This window comes from Patiria miniata, unplaced genomic scaffold, assembly GCF_015706575.1.
Source record: "Patiria miniata isolate m_02_andy unplaced genomic scaffold, ASM1570657v1 HiC_scaffold_3, whole genome shotgun sequence".
Taxonomy (NCBI): domain Eukaryota; kingdom Metazoa; phylum Echinodermata; class Asteroidea; order Valvatida; family Asterinidae; genus Patiria; species Patiria miniata.
The window spans coordinates 40,516,243-40,542,129 of NW_024037069.1; the positions used below are offsets into that span (position 1 = coordinate 40,516,243).

The following is a 25,887-nucleotide window of genomic DNA, read 5'->3' on the forward strand; positions in this document are numbered from 1 at the left end:
TTCAACACTTTCCAAAATGTTACAGATTCCAACACTTTTAGAAAGTTGCAAAGGTATTGGCCCCTTTTGCAATACGATCTGTACTTTAACATGAATTGATACATCATGCAAATCAAATGCAGGTATGTATAGCGATATCCATCTGGTCACAGGACTAAGATCTAAAATTATCCTTAAATTTCGTCCGACATGAAAGTAATATAACATCAAAATATGCAGTGTTTCTATATACGATAATATCTCAGTATAAAAAAAATCTCACCTTTATTTCAACTGGTTATATCATATCATGATGGTCGGCGATGTTGGTCGATGTGTAGGACAAAAGTTTATGAAGAACGCAACGCCATATTGCAGCTCGGACAGAAAATGATCTAGTGCGCGCGCGCGACGCGATGACTCGGTATCCAATCAAATTGCCCAGTCGCCTAATACATTACTGCGCATGCGTCTATGCGGGAAAGCTCACAACACTTTTAAAATGTTAAAAGTCGCATCTTGTCACAAATTCAACACTTCAGTTTTTAGAGTGTACTAGGTTATAATGAATACTAGAATAATAGAAATATATACTAGAATAATGCATCATTTAAGCTTGCATGGTGGGCCCATATGTTTTCCTCGATTAACCCCCCCCCCCCCCAAAAAAAAAAAAATAAAAAAAAAAATATGGTAATTATTTTGGTGATACCACCAGCCATCTTGGCACAAAAATTACCCCTTGTTTCTGCATATGTGGAAAGTTTCAGCTTCACAGTTAATTTATTGTTCACTGTGGAAAATATTGAGACAAGCAAGGTCAAGTTGGTCAACTATCCCTTTACACTTTGAACACTGAATTGCATCTCCGAGGAATTTTGTGGTTATGCGCTATAGTCCTCAGACAGTACATATCGAAGTAATCGAACTTTTAGCGCGGCCTCCCCTAATCTATTCGTATTATTTTTAAACACACGTCGCCTATCGACTAAATGCCGACATTGTGTAAAATATATCCGCCGAGCACTAGGCATGCTAACTCTAGGCATGCTAACCTAGACAAACTTACACCAACCACGGACCATGGTCCGTGCACCAACTATATACTGACAGACCAGAGCCCGTGGCCCAAGCAACCGAATGCGATTGTTTATACACTAGTTGCATATAGTTCGAGATAAGGTGGCCGTACACGTACGTCAGAGCTGGCCCTGCTTTAAACACAACATTATTGATGATTAGGCTTATTCCGGGCCTGTTCATGACCGATTTCGATGCGAAACCCCTCCCCCCTCATTCCAGCTCTCCGCTTGTAGCTGCATAATTTTGACTACTGTGACGTACCGTGACTTGTGGTGACGTAAGAATAATTTATCATAAGTGTATCGCTCGAGTTGTGATACTGGCGCTGTCACGCAGTTCACTAATGGCTGTCTATTCAGTGGGATACAACCGATCTTGCCTAGACCCAAAATATGAATACATTCGCACTTTACAGAGGAGTATTTTCCTGTTGCACCCAATACAAGGTATCCCACCTTGTTCTCATAATACAGGGTCAGTGATTTGCCGGTACACATAGGTAAGTAACTACAGTGTATAAGTTCCAAATTTTTTTGCAGCAGGAATGTACGTATGACCAAGTAACACTATCAGCTCACCGCTGTTTTCAGGACGATATTAGGTTTGGGCGCATGTCCGTGTTTTAGCTCGTAAAAACGCCCTTTTGGGACCGAATGTATCCAGTCTTGTTTTGCGTAGAAACAGCTGAAAATGGAGGACGTCTTTTCAAATCACCTTTTTAAATTACAAATAAGTTTTTGATATTCGAGATATAACAATAAATCGACAGAAAAATGGCTATATTATATATATCTTTTTTATCAGATAGGACTGTGAACTTTTCGGACAGACACTTGATGAGAAAACACCTCCGAAAATTACCTTTCATTGCAATGTTCATAAGTGTCTCAATCGGAACCAAAAAAATGGTCACGTTTCGTGGGATTTTTCGTCATCTTGGGAAGTTTATTATGAATCAAGTAAATTACCATTGAAAATACTAAATAAAGGAGAACACCACTGTGGAAGACTTTTGAGAGCAAACCATGTTGGAGCCACTTATGTGCTATTAAATACAGACACTAAATGCAAACAAATGAAGCCATGTGTGCACAAATCCACATACCGGTAGCATGCAGGCACTATGCGTCCCGGCCCTGGGCATGTAGCACGGGCCAATCACGTGTCGGCATGGTTGTTTGAATTGCAAACCCTGAGTTCTGTGTTATATTGTGCAGTTGAGTGTGAAAACCACACTCCAGGTTCAGCAAACCCACCAGGGAATCCCCCATTTGCAGGCGAGTTTAGGGGTTGCTCTTTTGAAATCACCGTTAATACAACATTTAAAGTCTAATAATTGATGCTTGCATGGCAGTCTTAATACTAGCTTAATTTACTTGATTGCAGAAAAAAATGCTTTCTTTCGGACCTTTTTTTCGCTGGTTGCTTATTTCGCGAAAATACGACATCGCATTTAAAATATACGATGTATATGGTATGGATATATGTTTTTTAAAGGGAAAATACAACATTTGCAAACATCAAAAAATAAAACTACCAAATCATTTTGAAAAACCTTGCTGGACTGTTAGTGAATGACAGTGTAAAGCATCCTGTAAAATCATGGCACCTGGTATACTGTCATTTTCAAGAAAAGTGGTATTTTTGTATCAATTTCCAACGCTGATCGGCCGATCAGCGTTGGAAAAAACTGGCTTTTTTTTCCAATACTGGCCCAAATTGACCATCGCACTTGTTTGCAATCGATTACAAACCTATGAACGGGTTCGAGCCAGCTAGACTGGTTCCCTGACCTTACAATTCCACAATGTATATAAACTGCTCTGTTTCTTCTTATATAGAGTCAGGGAACCAGACTACAGAAAAATGATGTTTTTCTTGGTTTTTATATCATTTTCGAACCCAAAACCTCAAAAAAGTCAGTGTAACTATATTTGCTATATATTTCCAACCCCCCAATTCCATCTATTTCTGAAAATTACAGCAAAAGCAAATGATGTATATTCCCTTTAACCTACTTTGGGACAAATCTTTCGGCTTCACTACCGATTTCGTGCATTTATGAGCAGTTTTTTGGAAGGCCGTTCTCAGCGACTTGTTTTTTATGAACGAGCTCATGAATATTCATTTTACAGCACAACCAGGAGAAACATTAATTTTGAGTGAAACTTTTTGCTGAAAAATAATTCCGAAATGAGTGCAGGATTTTTAATCAGGCAGGTATATAGCTTTCATATAGTTCAAACTCAGAGAACATAACTTTTTTCAAGAATTTTAGCGCTCATTGCTATGTGTGGCACATGATACGGAGGAAGTCCAGCATTTGAGACACATGGGACTACCTTTAAGGGTTAATCTCAAATTGTTAACCTTGAATAGAGTGTGAACATGCGAGACAAAAAATAACTGACTCAAGACCAGTCTAGTCAATGCATAAACAAAGTGTGTCAAGGAAACCACAAGTCTGTCTGTGCATTATGTCTTCGTTTTGACACGCTCTACTCCATTTCGATATTTGAATTGAAATTTGATATTTGGGCAGACATCACATCACAGGCTGCGGTCCTCGTAGTCTTGGAGTCCAGTGGTTGAATAGTCCAGTTTTTATAGCGATTGGATACACGTAGGCCTACATGACGCACATGTACAGTACACAGTGGCGTAGCCACGGGGGGCGTGGGGGGGGGGGGGGGGCGACAGCCCCCCATGAAAGCTTGTGACCCCCCCCCCCCCCAGTCGCCCCTGAAAAATTATCATTGATCTACATGACGCCCCCCATGAAATGTTCCAGCCCCCCCCCCCCATGAAACCTTGTCGCCCCCCAGGCGCCCCTAAAAAATTATCATTGATCTACATGACGCCCCCCATGAAATGTTCCAGCCCCTCCAGCGCCAACCCCCCCCCCCCCCCCCCCTGAAAAATTCCAGGCTACGCCACTGGCCCCGGTTGACCATGCACACCATGGCTCGAACTATAGTTTGATCCGGTACACTCGCTGGCCCCGTCCAGCTGTTGCTTCCCCGTCACTGTAGCGGTCCGCTCCCGCTTCAGTCCGGCCGTCTCTGCGAAGCGAAAGCTCGTACCGTGCCCACTCGGTTCAGCTAGAATCTTTGGTATACTTGGTTCCCCCAGTTAGTGTTGTGAGACTCCGATACCGGTGTTGAAACCAAGGAAAAGCCTGACGTTGGAGGAATCCCCACGAAGTTAAATAAACCAGTAAAGTCACTGAGTGAAAGCTCTGTTTCCCGCCAAATTCGTTATCATAGATAATAATGTTGATTCTAATATAAAGTTAATGAACTAATAGGGAATGCAACAATAATTTCAGGAATGAATTGCAGGGCAGCTCCGTCGCACAGCCTTTAACGTTTCACCACTTGAAACTTAGAACTGATAGACACATGGATTACAAGATAAGAGAACTGTGCAATTGCCTCATTGATGTTCTCCGAAGTCACCGTGTTAAAATTAGAAAAAGTTTTAACTATGGAAGGTTGTGAATCTTTTTTTTTTTAAACTGAGGGAGGAATTATTGCAGTCATATTTATTTTATCGTCAATGTAAAATTGTATCTTATTTCATTTTGTTCCCGGGTATTTTCTTGTTGTTTCTTTAGTGTGTGTATTTAATGTGAGTGTAGACGTATGTATGTCAACTAGGTTGTTTGTTTTTATGGTTTGCATTTTTCTCTCTGGGGAATGGGATTGCTTTCGTTTCTCGGTTTTGTTTGGTTTTGTTGGTAATAATCTTTTAAGCCCGTTTGTCATTCATTCCCGTTATTGAGTCTGGTTGTTTGTTTTTGTTTGTTTGTTTGTTTGTTTGTTGGGGGTGTAAGAGTATTTGTTTATTAGTTCGTTTTTATATTTTTGTATCTGTCTGGCTTGTCCAATGTTTCACTCTATGATTTTTTTGCTGAGTCTTGTCTCATCTCCCCGTCTTGTCTCGTCTCGTCATGTCTCGTCATGTCTCGTCTCGTATGATTTGTACAATTTACTTTTCAATAGTACTTTCATTTTTATGAATGGAATTTTAAATCTGTTTTATTGGCAGGGGTTTGGATAAATGTCTGATGACAATTGTTTTTTTTTTACTTTTACATATCCGTGGCAGCCTGTTCAACTTTTAGCTTTTATTTTATGTTTTAAAATTTAAAATAAAATAAAATAATTGAATCATATAAATCAATTAAAGTTTCTTCAAGTCTTTATTACGCTGGAGATTTCCCGATCGCAGTACATAATGAGAGGCAGCCCAAATAGGCGCGACCTAATCCGGCCAAATTACGATTTGTATACTAGTTTATCTGTAATAATAAAGAATTTTGGCCCCTGCACTTGAGGGTCTGTATTTGTAGAAGTGAAGGGTCCATGTTCCTGAATTTAGATTTCTGAACCAAACATTTGAATGGAATCTATATTGATATGGAGTGGAAGGAATCTGTTTGTTTTTGTTTTGTTTTCAAAATGGCGATGGGGTGATCATCGTTGGAGGGAAAAATCACCTAAAAGTCATAGGTCAACCCCCCCCCCCCAAAAAAAAAAGATTTCCAAAAAGATAAAGAGGATTAATTCAGCTTTCATTTGATGTATGTTTTGATCACCTGTGAGGGTTCAGAATATGTTCCCCGATTTGTTTAAATCGGGGTATTTATCTTTGGTGCCTATGGGAATTTATGTATTTGTGGATTCCCAGCACAACTCCTCACAATAAGCCCAGTGTTAACAATATTTCTCGTTGTGGGTCTGAAAATGAAAATTGTCGGTTTGTGTATTATGGATATGATCAAGTGAAATTATTTATGCAGTATTTTGCCCATTTCCCTCAAAATTGCATAGTGTAATATTGTACATTTTTAACAATTTGCTAGAATATGTGATACCTCACCAACAAGTATCTTTTAACGAAATTCAATCAGAATATTTATCAATTGTTAAATTTTTTTTTAGTTGTGTTACTTGTTGGTGTCCCTGCCACACTGTACGATGGTGTAGCCGTGCGTTATGCACGTGGATTGTGTACTTTCGTTTTGACGGGGACTTTACTGAATAGAGTCTGGTGACTGTACATAGAAATTTCTTTGAATAAAAGTCGAATCGTTCCTTTATGTGCACTTGTTATGCAAAGCAGGGGCAGTGGTTCAAGGATATCTAGTATGTCGACTTGCAGAAAGTGTGCAAGAACGCGACTTGAATGCTTTTATGAGTTCACAATACAACGACGCTGTTTAGTTATTTCACTGTGTGACACAGTGAGAAATTTTGGAATCATAATGGCGTCAGCGATACTTGCTGGGGAGCTCTTGCGTACGACTTTCTGTACTTTGGTTCTGTTGTTTCCAGGACAATTGTGTGTACAGTAACCCGACGTACCCAGATTATTATATAATCGATGTTGGTCGAGACTCACGGTGAGTTAGAAAAATTGTTAGTACGTTGTAAGTTCACGGACTCCGTCGGCTGCTCATCGAAGAACCGTGCTCCCCATATATATGTGTATTTAACATGTTTTGTTACAGCGAGGGATGACAGGCGCAATAGGAAATAATTTATTTCCGTTTGAGCTTGCGAATTAGGAAATAACTATCTTTCTTTGTTTTTTTAATCTTTTTTTTCCATGGAAAGTGAATTTCGATTTTCAATTATGTAGCTTGACCCACCCACCCACAATTTGGAAAAAAGATCGAAATTTTAAAACATTGCAAATTCTGAATGGCCCCTAAGGATCTCACATTTGTCCTCAAACATTGTATCAGATGAGGAATGAGTGAGATTTGCCTCACCTAGGCAGATTTTTCTGCACTGTATCGTGGTCCAAATTCGAGACGAACATTGCAACGGTGGGACACTCTTTGCCTGCAGGACACGCAAATAATGCTGGGATCATCCAACTCTTATTGTGATTGTTGATTCATTATTTCTCAGCTGATGCTAAAAGCATAGTCTTTCTCCAATCTGGACAACGAAACAACGCAGCATGGACTGTCAGGATGAAGCAGATCTTAGCAGGCCATCTACATGTGCAAAACAGGCCGCACACAAGCATCTGGAGGTACTTGTTCTTTTATAGTTGTTCACTAAACTAATCAATGTTTTTAAACACATTTTTCAATCATCAATTGTGTCTTTTAAGTAAATCCCAGTGTATATAGTTTACCTTGTGTGTGTACATGTTGTTTAGACCCAAGATGTGTTTTCCTTTTTAATAATTCCCAGTGTACAGTGACGAGAATGATCTAACACAGAAAGCCCTATACATGCCCTTACCTTCTCCTCCACTGCATGAATATTTCCTGATTACAAAGTCTTAAATGGAAAGGTTGTGCCGATATTCTGTACACAAGGTTATAGTTTTGACTGATTTTGGTGGGGGCAGTGAAGTAAAATCCTAAAATTTGGAATTGGTGACACTTATTTTTTAGTTTCCCATGGTTTCCCAAAATAACGCGATAATTGGGTACATGTATAGTCATCCGGTGTAATGCAAAGTACATGTAGTGTCCGCCTAGTATTAGCATTGTCGAGAATATTGCACTTTTGACTACATTGTGCGTCCAGACGGCGCCGTAAGCAGACACTCTTTGGTACCGGACAATTTTTGGCATGACACCAGGCCCTGCTGCTCGTCGAGCAGGCGCTAGGCGTGCGTGCGTGGCCCCTGGATACGATTTTGGACAGCCAGGAGAGGCCTTCCAAAAGGGCGTTTATCGCGTTTTGGATTAAACTCTTCATACATTTGTATCTACAGTGTGTCCCAAAAGGGCATCCCACAAACAAACGGATGATGTGAACAGACTATGAACTTATGGACCATAATTATTTATGATTTGTATAGACCAGTAAGCTTTCATTTATGTCTTAGATCCACTCCTTTGGTCATGAATCACCGAGTGGGGGATAAGGGATCATGGTATGACCAAAATCCTAAAATTGCCCGGTTTAGGAAATTCCAAGGGGGAGGGAAGGGGGGGGGGGCGGGCTGGACACCACATTGCATAAGGGGGCACTGTTTATGGCACAAAAGTACATCTATATGGTATAGTCTGTTTTCGAACTATCTATCAAATGGGAAGGATGGGCCCGTTTTTTTCTGTAACAAGATGGTATTGTCTGGTTTCCGAACTTTCTTTTAGGAAGATATTAGTCACAGCCAAACTATTGATGAGTTTTCATCATGCTGATTCAAGTACTACAATTTTTTTTTCATTGACTATAAGAATAATTGTGCAACAGCGAAAAGTGATTCCCTTAAAAAAATCCTGGCTCAAATGATTATGGCGAGATTTACTTTTAGAAACTGGAACAAAAGAAACATGGAATCAAGGATTTAAAATGGAATTCTCAAACAGCTCTAGTTTTTCCTATTAAAAAAATGAGATCTTTTGAAACAAAAATGTTTTCGTTAAATAAATGCAAAAAAAACCCAGTTTCCTCAAATAATTCGAAAAATTTCAAACGTGATCAAAGAACGAATAAAAAAAATCAATAAGAATTTAACAAGGGGATAATAAATCTTTGCCAAAGAAAAAAATTACGATTGGATAAGCTTTTAGGAGAATACGAAGGAAAACAAGGTCCATAAAAGGGAGAAATGGAAAAAAAAACAGGGGATAACCCACACAGCACATTTGGCAAATCACTCCCAAAATATACATGTACAGACATGATCTATAAACCAAAAAACGGAGCAGACACTTGTGGGAATGAAAAGTGCGTGCAATACAGCAAAGAAAATAAGGGCTTGTGTCTTGTTTTAAATGTGGCTTGACCAGGTTGCAACTAATAAAGGCGGACTTGTGGGCCATACTTCGAGCGTCTGATATATCTGAGAATGGAAATTTTATGCAACCCCTAATCCAGAATGACCCAGAATTATGCCGATTAAGTGTATTCGTAAGTTACTCGTATAAAATTTTTTTGATACACTTTTTTGATACATTTGCATTGATTTGGCATGATTCTGGACTATTATAACACCAAAACAACTCAACGAAACTTGCAAGAATGCTGTAAGAATGTCCAGAATGCTTTGAGAATAAACAGAATAAGTTACGAATACAACAAGAATAAACTAAGAATTGAAATTGGTTCCCGAATCACCCCGACAATTTTGAACATGTCCAAAATTGTCGGGGCGCTTTCCGATAACAGAATCATCCAAAGGCAGCCAAGAACCATTCCCCGATTTACTCAAGAATTGTTATTATCGGCGATTCGGGAATGTGTGACCCAGCATAATGTAAATACGAAAAATCGTGCTAATTCGCCTGATTGCTACAAACAAGCATTTAGACATCGAAATGAATAATGAAAACGGACCATACATATGGGCCTACATAGAAAGGGAGCAAGCTTTGTGAATTAACTGAAAAAAGACATATAAATATTAATACAAGATTTCGATATATTCCATTGTTTCCAACACATGTCTGCGTGACATGTTTTACGTTGCTGAAGTATGTTCCATGGCTCGAGCATGTCCCAATTTGGCTCTTATTTTTTCAACGTCATTGCTTTTAATGTAGTGATTGGAAATAGTGTATGAATATTGCATTCATGGATGCCTTATGTTCTTTCACTAGACTCACTGCGCCATGCGAAAAAAATCTAGTTTATTTTTAACTTTGGTCACAATGCCCACTGCAGGAACGTCACGTGTATATCATATACAAACAACCTTCTCAACCTTCAACCGATGCCATGGGGTATATAACCCCCCCCCCCCCCACCACCACACATTTTGACCGGGGACTAATGGGGCTATGGGCTATTGGATCATCCCCCCTCCCACTTGTTCTTGGTGTGGAACCAAAAAAAGGCTGATGTTGAGGTATTTTTCGAACTTGCCAACAACCAAATGTATTCAATAGTACCAGAAAAGTCGAGAAAAAAGTAAAAAAGTACAAAAAAAGTTAAAGGGCGTAAGTATACATAAGATGTGCATCTGTATCATTAACAGCGCCCTTACTGTCGTGTGGTGTCCAGCAAGCCCCCCCCCCCCCTCAGTCCCCGGCACAGATATACGCCACCGGCCGTAGCAAAAGTGCACCATTAATGACCTACACATGTATAATCAACATACTATAAGCGACATCACACGATCACTGCTCTGTAGAAATAATGGTTTTACCCAGTCCGCTGGGTCATGTGATCATAGCTCTGTCACGTCTGTGACGCTGAGGGTGACCGTTTTAGCCGATTTCGGCTAGATCTGACAAATTTGTTTTGGACAAAAAAACGAATCCAGCAGAAAATCTATTTCTAGCAAAATTCTGTAAAATCGGTGATCCTAGCAAAAAAAAAATCGCAGATTTGGTAAGAAGGGCGTAAATCATGTAAACGAGACGTACCGTTCAATTTTGGGCTCTTCGAAATTTGATGTACGATCACAATTTTCAGCCCCTAAGCCTGCTCTCAGCTGTATCAGATCAACGCTGGCTAGCGGGATTCCGTCCACCGATGCTCACTTCACAGATCATCTGCAGGATAAAAATACCTACTCTTTATTTCTTACTCTCACCGACCCCTCTGAAATCTGTCAAGTTGTTCATGAACTTGAAAATGCCAGTTGTGGGTTTGATACTATCTACCAGTAGTTAAATCCTGCATTCCCTTCATCTCTCCTCCTCTTGCGCACATTAATAAATTGTTCGTACAGGTTACGTTCCTTCTAATCTAGAAATAGCAAAGGCAACTCCAGTTTTTAAAACCGGTCACAGCCGTGAATTTTCCAATTATCGGCCTTTCTTTTTCCTTCGATGCTTCTCAAAAATATTGGAAAAGCTTCTCTCCAAATATCATCTTCTTTATGATTAACAATTCGGCTTTTGGAACAAGTATTCCACAAGTATTTGCACTTATCCATCTTGTTGATTACTTCGCTCGTACCCCTGCCCTGCAAACAGGACGCTGAGATACTTTGATGAATTCACGCTCTGATTGGATAGATTTTGCGTGACCTATGGCGAGGGCATGACCTGCAAGTCATCACGGCCACGACCCCTGCAAGGTTTCAAACGGCTCGCGAACGGCCGTTAAGACTGATTTATTACTCTTTTATTCCAATTCATAAATGCTTTTGTTTTCATCGAAAAAGCGTTATAATGTAGAAATTTGCAATTCCGTCACTTGCTATAAGGCTCCGTTTCGAAGTCATGAAGGGTTAATGATTGCATTATGCGACGCTCAAAATTTGTTCACATGGACCGCAATGAAAAAGAAATCACGTCCGGCGCATTTCTGGGAGAAGTTTTCGGATAGCATTCGCGCGCATTGTCTAACTGCGGTCTTAAACAGCTACAGCCAGATACTTTATTATGTCATACGTCACTTCCTTCACAAGATTCTGTAAAGCTCATCAGCATATCCAAGCGCCCTGTGTGCAGGGGGGGGGGGGGTGGGTACGAGCGAAGTTGATTACATCTTTAGCTGTCTCTCTCTTTCTCTGATAAAATGCACTCTGTTAGTGTATTTGTTGATCTTTTTTTATATAAGGCTTTCGATACAATTGACCGTGTCTTGAGCGTATTTTTGAATAGGCGGATTTTGGCGCTATATGAATGTTCATTATGATTATACATGTTTTTATTATTATTATTGTGGGAGTCCCGATATTGTAGGAAACCGTGGCTATGGGTCGTAGAACTTTAAATTAGGGGTTCCATTTTACTATGACACCGCTGCTGTATATTGCGTGCGGAGGGATTTTCCCCTATGAGAAATATTTTGTGTGCACAGCATGTTGGGCAGTGGGATTCTCCCCAATGAGAAATAATTTTGTGTTGAGTGGACGATGAGGAATTCGAACTGACGCAGTTCACTGATGGCTGGCTATTAGTAGGATGCCATCGATTTTGACTATGAATAAACTTGTACTTTACAGATTTATTTTTCAATCGCAACGAAGGCAAGGTTTTCTCGCCATGTTCATGATCCAGTGTCGGCGATTTTCCGGTACACCAAAGTATAGGTAAGTAACCACAGTATATAACTTGCCTATGCAGCTTGTTTTTGCGGCAGAAAGGTAAACATTGTATATGGCACAATGTCACATGATTTAAGCCTACTCGAGAAAAGTGAGACATAGGCCTATTAACCTGAACAGGTCCTGCTCCTCATTTTTGTCCAGAACCTCCCTGCATCCTCAAATTTCTTCACGAGAAACCAGTGAACAAATTATCTTGATTTCTTTTTCATTCTTTTTTTCAGAGAAAATAAACAAGTCCCATTTATACTACAAAATAGTTGCGCGACTCTATCATTCTCTGTCCGACAAAATCCTACAGAAAATCCCGACGCTTTTGTGGTTTAATTTATATTGTTTGTGCTGTTACCTTGTCGCGAACGTTTCTTCATGCCACATATTAATTCACTCCACATTCACCTGTATTATGTTAAATATTATAAAAAAATAGGCCCGTTTATTCGTCTCAAATACTGTACCGTATTATAAGCCACATCAATGTGTGCTAAATTTCCTTAAAATTATGTTCCCCAAATTTGAAATCTAGACTCGATATTCACCTGGGGGAAAAAAAATCAATTCTCCTACATACTATAGGCGCCTATATAGGGCCTACTGTAATTGTTAGGGGCATTCATGCCGAGCAAATTGTCAAAAATGACTGCGTGATTTTGTAGAGGATACTCACATGTGTAGACGTACTAGAATATTATATTTCCAGGTAAGAACATAATGCCTTCATATACATGTAGTTCAAATACAGGGAACATAAATTTTGTAGGACATTTTCTGTGTGGCTCACGATATGAAGGATGTCCAGTATTTTTGACACATTTTGAGGCTGACTAATAAGAGTAAAAGGGTGAATCTCAAAATTGTAAGCCTTTGATTATATGTTAATGGACTAAAAACATTCGAGACAATGAAATAGACTGGCCCAAGACCAGTCTAGTCAGTGCATAATGAGCACAGTGTGTCAACAGAAACACAAGTACTCTAAGGCCAAAAAAAAAATTCTCCGGTTTCTGGTATTAAGCTTGCCCCAAAAGTGGTGCGGCGACGCAGCTTTTTTTTTTTTTTACCTGTTTTTTTTTTTTTTTTTTTGGCTTCAAATGTCGGCTGATGACTGCAAATGGTGCCCGACTAAACTTAGTGCAAATATATGGGAGTCCAGAGAGGCCACATAAATCTTATTCTTGATCATAACCCCATCTAAAAACACGTTAAAATTGTGCAGCAGCAGAATTCCAGTCAAACCAGTGAGTTTGGCGGTTTTAAAACATCATCTTGTATTGAAAAAAAACCTTTTTCATTTTGCCGACGCGCATGGCTACGGCGACGCGCGCTCATACCAGAAACCGGAGACTTTTTTTTTTGGCCTAAATGTGAACGAGTGACAAACCACTCTTTTTAGGAGCCGTGGGGAACAATAATTTTTGCGAGTGATTTCTTTCCAACCTTCTAGGGTGAGGCTTGCATCTGTTTAATTGTTTTTTCAATTTTTCTAAAAAGGTAATTAAGTTCCACTCTTTTTAACCCTAACCCCCTGTACGTGGCTGTCATGGACCAAATACCATAGAATATTACATGTGTTGTGCACACTGGAAAGAAATGCATACTACAGGTTCCATTAGTATTTTGTAGCTTTAGGGTTGGTTGTAGGGTTAAAGAGCAATATGGGGGACACCTTCGAATGATTTGTCACTCTTTTACATTGAGATACTCTGTGCATTCTGTCTACCGTTTTGACACACGACTCCTTGTTAGTTTTTGAATTTAGACTTCAAACTTAATCCGTGATGTATAAGCATCTCACCTCCGCCGTCAGAATTAGTTTTATCAGGGGTGTGAAATCTCAGCTTTAAAGCTGATTTCAGCTTTTTTTGTTATGGATTTCAGCTCTTTTTTCAGCTTTTTCCCTCACTTGCTGTGTACAAAAGTATAGGAGATTTCCAAAGTTCTGCTTTTTTACACTTTTTCCAGCTGTTTTCAGCTATTTTTATCAGTGGTCTCTCACACCCCTGTTTATATGAAGAGTTAGTGAAAGTATCCTTAATTTAATATGCTTGTTTTTTTTCTGCACTCGTGGTAAAAAATTGAGACGAACACTTCAAACGGTGGGAAACATTGATTTTGCATTTAGGGCACACAAAGAACGCTTAGATCATCCAACTATAGTTGTGACTGTTGATTTATTGTTTCTCAGCTGATGCTGTAAGCATCGTCTTTCTCAATTCTGGACCACGACACAACACAGTATGGGTGCAAAAAAACGGGCTTCTGTCAGGAAGGGGGACATTCAGGATGGAGCAGGTCCTAGCAGGCCAAAAAGAGCAACACCAGCAGGTATGTGTGGTTACATGTCATTCTACTTTCGCCCGCCTATTTCATAAATCTTGTTCTGGCATCTACATATTAAGTGAAGCTTCAGGGAAGTGGTAACTTTAGTTAAACCAGATAGCCCAACTGCAGAGAAAAAAGAACACGATGGCCAAAGGTCAGAGCTTCGGTTTCCATTTAGTCTTTATTCCACGGTAAACTGTAATGAAAAATAAACAATGGCAAAATTAAGTATGTCGTTCAAATCAAACTCTAAAATCATGAAAGTGACCTTAGTTAGAGCAGGTGTAGTCTAAATTGAAGGGAAAAGTCAGCTCCAAACGAAGGAACAACTTATAAACGAGTCTACAGTGGTTTTCTCAAAAACCTTAAAATAAGGGATGGCTCCTGGGTATGAGTGTACGGAGACCGTATGACAGAGCCGCGGGGCCCAGTTTCATAAAGCTGCTTAAGCAGAAAATTTGCTTAAGCACAAAAAAACATTGCTTAGTAAAATTAGGTTACCGGCCAAAACTCCATGTGATGTACATTGCTTGTGACTGGTATTTAGCTGTTGTTTACTTAGCATAACTATCGCATGGAGTTTTGGCCGGTAACCTGATTTTATTAAGCAAGACGTTTTTGTGCTTAAGCAAATTTTGTGCTTAAGCAGCTCTATGAAATTGGCCCCGAGGCTACATAAGCTAAATACAGGGATCGCTCCTACTCGAAAATTTGGCGTAAAAACGCCCGCGGGTTTAAATTTCTCAAACGAGGGTTTATAATCTACCCAGAAAACGATATAAAAATACTTTAAATAGAACTGGGATCTAAAAAATCCAAGTAGAACTACTTTAAAACCGTAAAACTAGGGCAGGCCGTTGGAGACCAAAGTTTAACGTTAAAACACAGGTCACTGAAGAAAATTCACAAAAAAAAACCCAGTAATAACATAGAAATCAACTTACGTGACTGAGGGTCCTAGAGGGGGTGTCAAGGTAAGGAGCGGTGGGTTCGATAAGGACTGAGATTGATGGTTTGAACTATTAAATTGTGAATTGTTAACAAAAGTGGGTGACGAAAATGGCTTCTCCAAAAATGTGCTCTCCTCGGCTCGAGTCAGTGGCCAAGATCGAGTGCGCCCTCTCGTGTTGAGAAAAGGTAGGCGCCGGAGGCCGCTACAGATTTAAAGACCGTTTTTGGATTAAACGACGTCGGATTTATGAGGCATCGCCGCATCGGACTTATGTATGCCGCCTCATAGCTCCGACGCCTCATAAGTTCAATGATTATAAGAATAATTGCACCAAGTATCACAACACACTGACTCAGGCCAAACCATTTTGACGTTTTATCTGATTAGAATTTGGACTGCCTGGGTAGAAGGCCAAAGAAACAAAATAAACAACACAGAGTTTGTGGACAAACAACAGCTGTTTCGGCTGTGACATGTGATGAGGACATGACCACGCTACTTCTAATTCACAGATAACACATCCCAGTTTTAAATATATATATGCATGTAAAACTTACTTGGCATATTTCTATCATTATGATTTGCAGAATCCTGTATAAAGGACAAAACTCTGTCCATAGTCGCTAGGAAACTTGGTCGTGAATGGGTAACACTGGCAGTTGAGGAGCTGGGCTTTACCATGACAGAGGTTGGGACTATCGAGGCAAATCATCCAAAGGATACCACAAGGCGAGGTCTCGATATGCTTACAAAATGGAAACAGGCCCAGCTCATCGGTTTTGAACAGCAGATTATCACGTTGCGCACAGCGTTGGAGAACATCGGAAGAGCAGATATTCTTCGCGGTAAATACATGTCTCTGGTAATAAGCCAGTTCGGTATTCCAAAACAAGGGCGGATCCAGGGGGGGGGGGGCAAAGGGGGCCATGCCCCCCCCCCCCCCAATACGTAATCAATTTTTAAATTTTTTTATGTGACATCGCAATAAAGGCAGGCAATGAGTACACCACCATCTTTTCCTCATAAAAAATTGGTTAAAGTGGTCAGAAATTGCCTCAGATCGCACCACAGAGCATCTAGAATCCAAAATTTTTTCGGGGCCCTTAAGCGGGCCCCGAACGCCACGCCGTAATTTTTTTGACCCACTTTTTTGGGGGACCAAATTTTTTTTGGGCCCCCCAAAAAATTGTGTTCTGGATCTGCCCTTGTTCCAATATAGTCTGGTGCACAACAAGATTCCACGGTTATTTTTTGGGAATAAACGCGGCAAATAAATGCACACAAAGCTATGGGGGACGTGGTAACCGAATATGCGTTCTGTGTAATTTTTCGTGCAATCGAAAAGAGATGGAATCTTTTGTTCGCACAAAAGTTTGCACACACAAGAAATCTAAAAACACTTTGCTGTCTAAAAATTTTTTTGCAAAATGTTACTTCAAAACATGGTGATCTCTTACTGATCTCAAGCATACGATGAACACATGCGCAGTTGGAATACCAAACTGGCTAATGTGAAGTGGAATTTTTAGAAATTGAATCCATATATTCCATAGTAATATTGAACAAAAATTAGTAAAATAAATCGTTTACTCCACTCATGAGATGCGTTTCTGAAAGCGGTTGCATGTCAATGATTTTATGTTATAATGTCAGTGAAACCGCAACAAATCATTTAATGCATTTTTTTCTCTTTTAAAAAACGGGAATGACACTGGAATTGATTGTTCAAAATGCCATATTTTGTGATTGTTCTTTTTGTTTATGTTCACATCCATTGGTACATGTTAACCACACAAGTCCAGGTGTTATTTTGTGATTTTGTGATTTTTGACTGCGAAAGCTCTCCCTTAAGCAGCAACACACACACTTTAAAGTTGTGTTGCCTGTTCTCTTCAAGAAATAGGGCCTATTTGTTTTTCTATTTTATTACATTTTTCAACTAATATATGTGTAATCCAACCAAACACTTATTCCTTTTTCCCTTTTTAGAATTTTCGGGGCACATCTGCAACCCTCTGAAATTTTATTTTGTTTTTGAGCAAACTGGCTCCCGGTCCGTGCAGTACTGATAGTAATTGTGTAGCGGAAACCAGCCTACCCTGGGATGATGGAATTATATAATTGTCTGTGACCAAAAATTTGGAATTGTAAAGTAATACTTGATGATTTTTTTTCAGTCGATATCTCATGAGCCTACTTTTGCATTGCTAGAAAAAAATGTAGAATAGGAATATTTATTTTTGAGGTAAAACTTGAAAATTGCATTGGGAATGCAGCTTTAAGTAGGGGCAAATGTACATGGTTTAACGCAAGAATTATGAGCATATATTTATTTTTTTGTTTGAGACCATCATTTGCATGGGCGTAAATACCGGAGGATGGGGAGGATAAATCCATGTTCTGTGGAAAACACTGATGTGACTGTCACAGGATAATGGGCACCACGCAAAATAACACGATGAGAATAATAAGCATATTATTATTTGTGGCTTTTCCGCCAAGTTGCGGAAAAAGCCTTCTTTTTCCTTTTCATTCATTCGTTAGACATAGGCATTTGCACGTGGTCTCCTCCTCAAATTATACACAGTTGGGATCACTGGTGCCGCTCCCACCACAGCCCGTCTTTCCAGTGCTGCTGCTTTCAGTTCGTTGGTGTCACACCCAGACCATTCACGGATGTTGTCCACCCAGCGCATCTTTGGCCGGCCCACGGAGCGACGACATCCCACTGGCATCCCATCCATAACAGCTGCCGCCATGCCACCATGCTGAACCACATGGCCCAACCATGCTGCCTTTCGTTGCATCACAGTGCTACTGCTGAAGCACCACCGGTCGCCGATCATCTCCATCAGTCTTTCATTTGTCACATGATCTTGCCACTTGATGTTGAGCAGGTGACGCCAAATGGTTCGGCCAAAACTGTCTAGGCGTTTGATGTCAGCTGCCTTCAACGACAGGGTGATGGCACCATACAGTACCCTTGATATGACTAGGGCCCGAGCAAGCTGTACCTTTACCTCAAGGCTGACGCAGGGGGAGCGCAGATACTTGCACTGCCGAAGAGTGGATCTGCCCATACCTAACCGCATCCGAACTTCCTTGCTGTCGTCTAGTGTGTGGTCGATCAACACTCTTTTTGTTCCAACCCAACTCCTGGCATAGACTTTGCACATGTTTTATTCTTGCCGGCACTTGTAATAGACATAAAACAGAATCATATCCCAATAAAAGTTAACATAGGCAAAGACCTTATACGTAGGACCTATGTAGAATAGTGATGTCATGCTTTTAAGCATCCTCTACCTCCTCAGCTGTCTTTCTCTTTCTCTTTGTCTTACTGTCCATACTGTCCATTCAATCTTTTCGTACTCTCCTCTCTCATTCCTCCATCCTATACCACTCCCTTCTCATTTCCAATGAACATTTACACCTTTTCTCCCATTTATCGACCAATTTCGGGTGGACAGGACCCGTGGGTCTTGGACGGCAATTGTCTATGAGTGAAGCCCGATAGGCAGTCGTATAGATGACCTCCTTGTGTCTCTGGCAGCTTCTGCAGCAGAATCAGCTCCAGAATCAGCTCCAAATTTACAAGCTCGCTTTCCCTTTGGATCCAACTGATGAAGCCGAGAGGAAGATACTAACGATTGGGCTATCTAGTATCCCCATAATATCAACTGCACAGGCTCTTTAAACTGAAGAGTACATTTCAGTCGGGCCTTAATCCAACCCAGAAAACAATCACGGGCGACAGCAGTCACGAGTGATAAGTCCCTCTCGATTGGCGTAGATACGTGAACGTTACGGGTTGTTCCGGCAATGGGAGGGACCATCGTGTTCCACTGGTAAGTTGCCGCCCGCCTGAGCTTGGAAGTCCCGAGCCTGTCCGCCAGTGATTGTTTTCCCCCAAACGACATCCGCATGTGGTGTACGCTATGACGTTTTGGACTTTACTTCTCTTAAAAACATGAGACAAAAAATATAAGATTAGAAAAAAATGAATTCGAAATAATGAAATTCGGACTTTATTTCCCAAAGACTCAGATTTAAAAAGAGATCTGGTAAAAATGGAGTTTCGAACCCACAACGCGGGGATCCCTCGCGGTACAAAATCACGACCCACGACCCCATCAACTGAGCTATGGAACTGCTCGACAGTTTCTGGGAATTCATCGTAATATATACCTGCGTACGTCACAAAAAATATGTAGAGGGCCCTCAACAGCCATGTAATGTGGATGTTGTTTGGGGAAAAATAATTCGCGACCCGCAACAGTCTGTCTGCTTCACCAGGTGCTTGGAGCTTCAAGGATTTACCCTGACAAGCAGACTGAATATCATGCACCTATGAACAACAATAAACACAATGTACTAAAATATCCAACAATGAAAATGACAGGCTGGAATGTCAGCACTATGTGCCCTGGCATGAACGACGATAATTTGTCAATGATCAGCGATGACAGAAAACCGCTGTCATGGATAAAGAGCTGGACAAACCCAACATAGATATTGCTGCACTGTCTGAAACCACATTAGCAGAGAGCATAATTATCCCTGAGGTAAGAACACTATTCTTTCTTCTGCTTTGGGAAAAAAAAACAGGAAGAACGAAGAGAACATGACGTCGGGCTTGCCATTAATATGAACAGGTTGTTGCATGCCTCAACTTTGCCCTCACACTGCTAGGTATGAGAGGCTCGCCTCGTTGGGACTTGCTACCTCAATGGCTTCACTACAAGTATCTCAGCCTCTACGCACCTACGCTTTCCTCACAAGTATCTCAGCCTCTACGCACCTACGCTTTCCTCCTCAGCTGAGGAAAAGGACAAGTTCTATTATGCACTTCACTGCCTTCTTCAAAACCTCCTTTTTTTACCTGGTGACCGTTATCCCAGGGTAGGCACTGACTATGCTGCCTGGCCAGAGTGTCTTGCTCCCACGGAGTGGTCAATCTAAACAAAAACGGACAGAGGCTTTTGGAGCTTCGCAACGCAAACAGCCTCTGCTCACCAACTCCTCCTTGTACACAGAGCTACAATATAAGGTGTCTTGGAGGCATCATAGATCGCTACATTTGCATCAGCTTGACTTTGTTTTGACCAGAAGTAAGGATCTTCACAGCTTTTTGATTACTCATACCTATCACAGTGCTGACTGCGACACGGACTACTCACTGGTCTGTTGCAGAATCAAACTGCAACCAAAGAAACAGCACTTTATTAAACAGACGAAACCTCATATCAACATCATACAGAATATTATATAGCTTTTGTTCACCTTACCAAGACATTCGATGTATTCATCAGAGATGGGCTCTTCAAGTGCCTGGATGTATACTTACTTGGCGTATTTCTATCATTATGACAAGCGGCAGGTTGTATTATAAGTTCTGCTTTCCGGTTTCATTAGTCACTTATAATAAAGTCAGCAATTGGGAAAATATCAACAATTTCAATTATTTGCGTCATATACCTACACATGTATAACTTACTTGGCTTATTTCTTTCATTATGATTTGCAGAATCCTGTATAAATGACAAAACTCTGTCCATAGTCGCTAGGAAACTTGGTTGTGAATGGGTAACACTGGCAGTTGAGGAGCTGGACTTTACCATGACAGAGGTTGAGACTATCGAGACAAATCGCCCAAAGGATATCATAAGGCAAGGTCTCGATATGCTTACAAAATGGAAACATGCCCAACCCACCGGTTTTGAACAGCAGATTAGCACATTGCGCACAGCATTGAAGAACATCGGAAGAGCAGATATTCTTCTCGGTAAATACATGTCTCTGTCCGAAATAGAATCCACGTATTTAGTAATAATTGCACAAATTGGTAAAATACACCCTTTGCTCTACTCATGAGTTGTGTTTCTAAAACCGGTTGCACGTCTTTGATTGTGTATTCTTATGTCAATGAACCGCAACAAATCATTCAATGCTTTTTTTTCTCTCTAAAAACAGCTTTTAAGAATGAAAAGCAACATTAGAATTAGTTTTTTAAATTCATTTGGTACATGCTATCCATGATTCAATCTGGTGTTATTTTGGGATTTCTTTACTGCTAAAGCTCTTCTTCAATACAGCATCACACAAGCTTGAAAGTTGTGTTCCCTGTGCTCTTTAAAATTTAGATACTTTTTGACTTTCAATTGAGAGCAACCCTCTGAAATTTTATTTAGTTTTGAACACAAACAGATCCGCCTTGCGAGCAAAATGGCTCCCGGTCAGGAACCAGCGGGATCGGAATATCATTGTTTGGTGACCAAAATTTCGAAATTGTAAATAATCAGTTAGTAGCTAAACATTTACCGATTTATTCAGTCAATGACTCATTCAGAAGTGAATATTCTTACCTTAATATGCTAGAAAAATTGCAATTTAGAAAAGCATGTCTTTTTTCGAGATGAAACTTGCTAATTGCAATGGAAATTAGCTTATACCAGCGCTGAATGGTTTTACAACACAAGAATAATAAGCAAAGGGCCTATTTGTATTTTTGTATGAGACCCTCATTTGCATGGGCGTAAAGTCTGGACGATGGGGAGAATACATCCCTGTGGAAAACACTGATTTGACTTCCATTAAAGATGTGACTGTCACAGGAAAATGGACACTACAAAACGTAAAATTAAATATCAAGTGTAACTTTAAGTCTAGAAAAAAATCTGCTAAGATTCAAAGTCGATTTTTTAAAAATACCCAATATAATATCGAATTGCTCTTAATTCTGAGATGTTTCGTGGTCCATTGTTTTTTTTCCCCCAGCGTTTCCAACAGTGGCAATACAGACGAACGCAATATGGACGAAGACCGCTCGCGCTGCCGGTCACTGGGATGGAGCACGTCATCAAGTCTCGGCTGTCCTAGAATCATTTGACGGAGTGCTTGACCAAGTAAACAGTGGGTCTGTGATATTTGTTGTTCGCATCATGAGTCGGGAGGGTCTGGACAGACTCTGGAGGATGTACAACACTGGAGAACTCGCCAAGAAACTGACAGAGATTCTCAGCACGGATGAACGGACTATCCGGTCGACTATACAGGAAAGCAATTACAATCAGGCCTGCGGATTCTTTGATGAATTGGAAAAAACCCAGAGGCAAGGTACTGTAATTGAATAATACATGTACGTGTACATGTATGACATGACTGAGAAAAATGGAGAAAATTGTTTAACTCTTACTCTGGCTACCTCATTTTTCCATTCTTTTGCGATTCGACTTAACTTGATCGAGTTTAGTAACCAGTGTTGTAGTCGAGTACTTTTTGCCGAGTACCGAGTACTGCCGAGTACATAGGTTGCCGAGTACGAGTACGAGTACTTGTGCTTCCAAGTAAAAGAACAGGTCTCCGAGTACGATTTCTTGAACGTCCGAGTACGAGTACTTGTACTTAAACTCCCGAGTACGAGTACGAGTACTTGTATTCTGAGTGCGAGTACGAGTATGAGTACTTTATTTCCGAATACGGCACCGGGTACATTGTGCATAATTGAAGCTTAAATGTATGTGTTCTGTATCAATTGTGATACAAACTAGGGTTCGTCTTTCAATTATTTGAAATTAATTTGTTTTTAAATCGGCAACAGCAGCCTCAAATCAATGTAAGTAAATGTATTTTCCAAGGAAATGGCAGCTGAGATACAGACAAAGCTTAGGTCAACTGTCATTTAATAAAATTAATCTACAATCTTGTGCATTTAATTTTTATTTTTATTATCCATGTATTTTTGTGTCCTTGGATTCCTTAGACAAAAAACAGAACCACAAGTACAACAAGCATTCAAATGGCTGAGAAAAGATTTCTCTATCTCTGCTTAGTTTCAACCACTGTTCTTAGTGTTTTTACAAAAGCAGGGTGTTTCTTCCGCATATGCTTGATAAAGTTCCGCAGTATGCTTGAGGAAGTTCGAAGATGAAGTTCGAAGATGAAGTTCGAAGTTGTCCCATATGTTTCTGATATGCGAACAGCACAAAGCATGCACGCTGCACTGTGGCGTTTCACGCCATTTTGGACAAATTTCCTGTCATGATACATGCATTTTGGGGTTCTTTTTACGAACAATGTATACAATTTGGGTACAAAAAAGTGAAAAGTGCCACACAGGCAAGCGTAAGTGAACATCGACGGTACACGTACAAAGTACAAAGAACACATGCAACGTGCATACAAAAAAAACCCAGCAGATTCGCGTTTTCTTGGTGTCTACGCATTTAGTGTGCTTCCCATTCCTAGACCTCTGTTTGGCCGCCATAACCAGGCTAGCTAGGGGCCATTTTCCTAACGTCGACTTTGGCTGTGTCTCTTTCTCCATTCATGCAGATCGGCAATGGGGCTAGACCCGTATCATATGATCGAAACCGGGGTTCAGAAAACAGCTTTTCTCCAATCACCCAAGTTAATCGTACAACCATTTTGTGGAACACCTCGGCGTACAGTGTGTACAATGATTGGCCATTGTGCCCGCATACGGCAAATGGGTCATTGTGCGTAATTTGCCCAGGCCCGGTCAGACCTATATACAGACCCAGTCACGGCTAGCTGTCAATTGTGTTTGTCCGGACGTGCGTAGAGTAGAGAAAATTTCGATTTCTCCGCAATCGACCATTTAAAACTGAAAGTATAGATAAAATAAGGCCCTGTTACTGTTAGTCCAGAAAAAAATCTGCCAAGATTCTTAGCAGGAGTTTTTTTTTTTTATTTCACTTGTACATTAAATTACTCTTAATTCTGAGGTGTCACGTGGTCTTTCGTTTTGCAGAATATCCAACATTGCCAATAGAGACGGACGCATCATGGAATGGGACGGAGACCGCTGGGGCTACTGCTCATCCCAGGATGGACACGGCCGACTCATGTGATTGGGAGGGACAGGATTATACACGTCATCAAGTCTCAGCTGTCCTAGAATCATGTGACGGAGTGCTTGAACAAGGAAACCCTGGGTCTGAGACATTTGTTGTTCGTATCATGAGTCGGGAGGGTCTGGACAGACTCTGGAGGATGTACACCACTGGAGAACTCGCCAAGAAACTGACAGAGATTCTCAGCACGGATGAACGGACTATCCAGTCGACTATACCGGAAAGCAATTACAATCAGGCCTGCAGATTCTTTGATGATTTGGAAAAATTCCAGCGGAAAGGTGGCTGAATAATACATGTACATGTACACAAATTGTACATGTACGTGTGCGTGTAGATGACATGATTGTAGAAAATGGAGAAATTGCACTCTGGATGCCTCGAATTTTCTGTCATTGCCTTGAGATTCGACTGAAAGGGAGTTTCTTGTAATAACTAGTCTCAATGAAAAATATGCAGTGCAACCTGTCTTTGTCAATTTTTTTGGTTCAAACGTAACGTTTCTCTTGTCGGATATTATTTTTTTTACAGATGAAGAGGACTCAATCGGCATGATGGATGAAGAGCACAAAGAACTTGGTGAGAGCAGCCCAGCAGCGACGGCTTCTAGTAGCGATCCAGCTGAACACTCTGTAGAGAGATCGGCCGAAACAAATGAGAGATTGCATACGACCACAGGTAGATATTCGGTGGTATAATCTGTGCCAGCTGGGGGGGATCAAGGGTGACCAACATCCTAAATTAGCCCGGCCGACGGAATTCGAAAGGCAGGGAGGAGGGGGAGGGGGAGCTGGACACCCCATGGCAATATGAGGCCGCAAGTCATGACACAAAATGCAGTCCTACATCTGCAAAACGACACGCTCACAATACGTCAAGAGAGTGCCTTTAAAGCTTTTGTGGTATGCATGCTCCGTTTTGCATTTCTATTTAATGCCTCTGGAATGTTGGAAAATTTGGAAATATACCTAAAATCGGCATTTCTTGTTTCTCGCCACAAAGGTCGCAGGAACGTGTTATCCAATGGCGCATCCCTAGTTCAAGAAATGGGTGAAGGGGGTGTTTATATCCTTCCAACCCACGCCCCGGTGATTTACGCCCTTGTTGGTATTCATCAATGGGTATGGGTATCAATGAATAGGTAGATGGTGACACCAAGCAGTTCGTAATGACAAAGCCAGGATTGGTTAAGGATGGCGGTGAGACGGAGAAAAAATACCGAAGTAATGTTTTCCCTCGAGACTGATTTGGAGGCTGATATAATATGTAGGCCTACATATAATATTTATTTGTTTTTTTCAGATGGAGAGGATTCGAGCAGCATGATGGAAGTAGAGCATAAACAACTTAGAAGAAGCAGCCCAGCAACGACGAGTTATAGTAGTGATCCAGCTGAACACTCTGAAGCGAGATGGACAAACAGAGAGGAGATATTGCATACGATCACAGGTAGATATCCAGTGTTTAATTTGTGCCGGTGATTAAGAGGTATTTCCTTCACCCTAAAACTGCCCCGGCCGTCCAAATTCGAAAAGCGAGGGTGGAGGGAGGGGGGAGGCTTGAAACCACATTGCACGATGGGGGAGTTAATTCATGACACACTTTTAGTACAAATTTGCGTGCTTACTATACATCCTGATGATGTATTTAGAGCTTTTGCGTTGTTCGTTCTCCAGTTTTCATTTCTATTTGTTT

At 40.7% G+C, this 25,887-nt stretch overlaps 1 protein-coding gene across 3 annotated transcripts in view; it reads left to right on the forward strand.

Annotated features, from left to right (window-relative positions):
- Positions 1 to 1,369: 1,369 nt before the first annotated feature.
- Positions 1,370 to 25,887, forward strand: part of LOC119737869 — a 33,685-nt gene continuing 9,167 nt past the window's right edge. Inside the window, exons 1-10 of one of the 3 annotated variants that reach the window (XM_038212501.1) lie at positions 1,370 to 1,561; positions 6,984 to 7,110; positions 11,941 to 12,027; positions 14,228 to 14,367; positions 15,904 to 16,161; positions 20,844 to 21,101; positions 22,094 to 22,432; positions 24,090 to 24,473; positions 24,724 to 24,870; positions 25,495 to 25,641. In XM_038212501.1, coding sequence (XP_038068429.1) covers positions 14,280 to 14,367; positions 15,904 to 16,161; positions 20,844 to 21,101; positions 22,094 to 22,432; positions 24,090 to 24,473; positions 24,724 to 24,870; positions 25,495 to 25,641 — 1,621 coding nt within the window. In that variant the 5' untranslated portion in view covers positions 1,370 to 1,561; positions 6,984 to 7,110; positions 11,941 to 12,027; positions 14,228 to 14,279. The remainder of the gene's footprint in view (positions 1,562 to 6,983; positions 7,111 to 11,940; positions 12,028 to 14,227; positions 14,368 to 15,903; positions 16,162 to 20,843; positions 21,102 to 22,093; positions 22,433 to 24,089; positions 24,474 to 24,723; positions 24,871 to 25,494; positions 25,642 to 25,887) is intronic. The other 2 variants (XM_038212502.1, XM_038212503.1) reach the window with 2 other exon arrangements.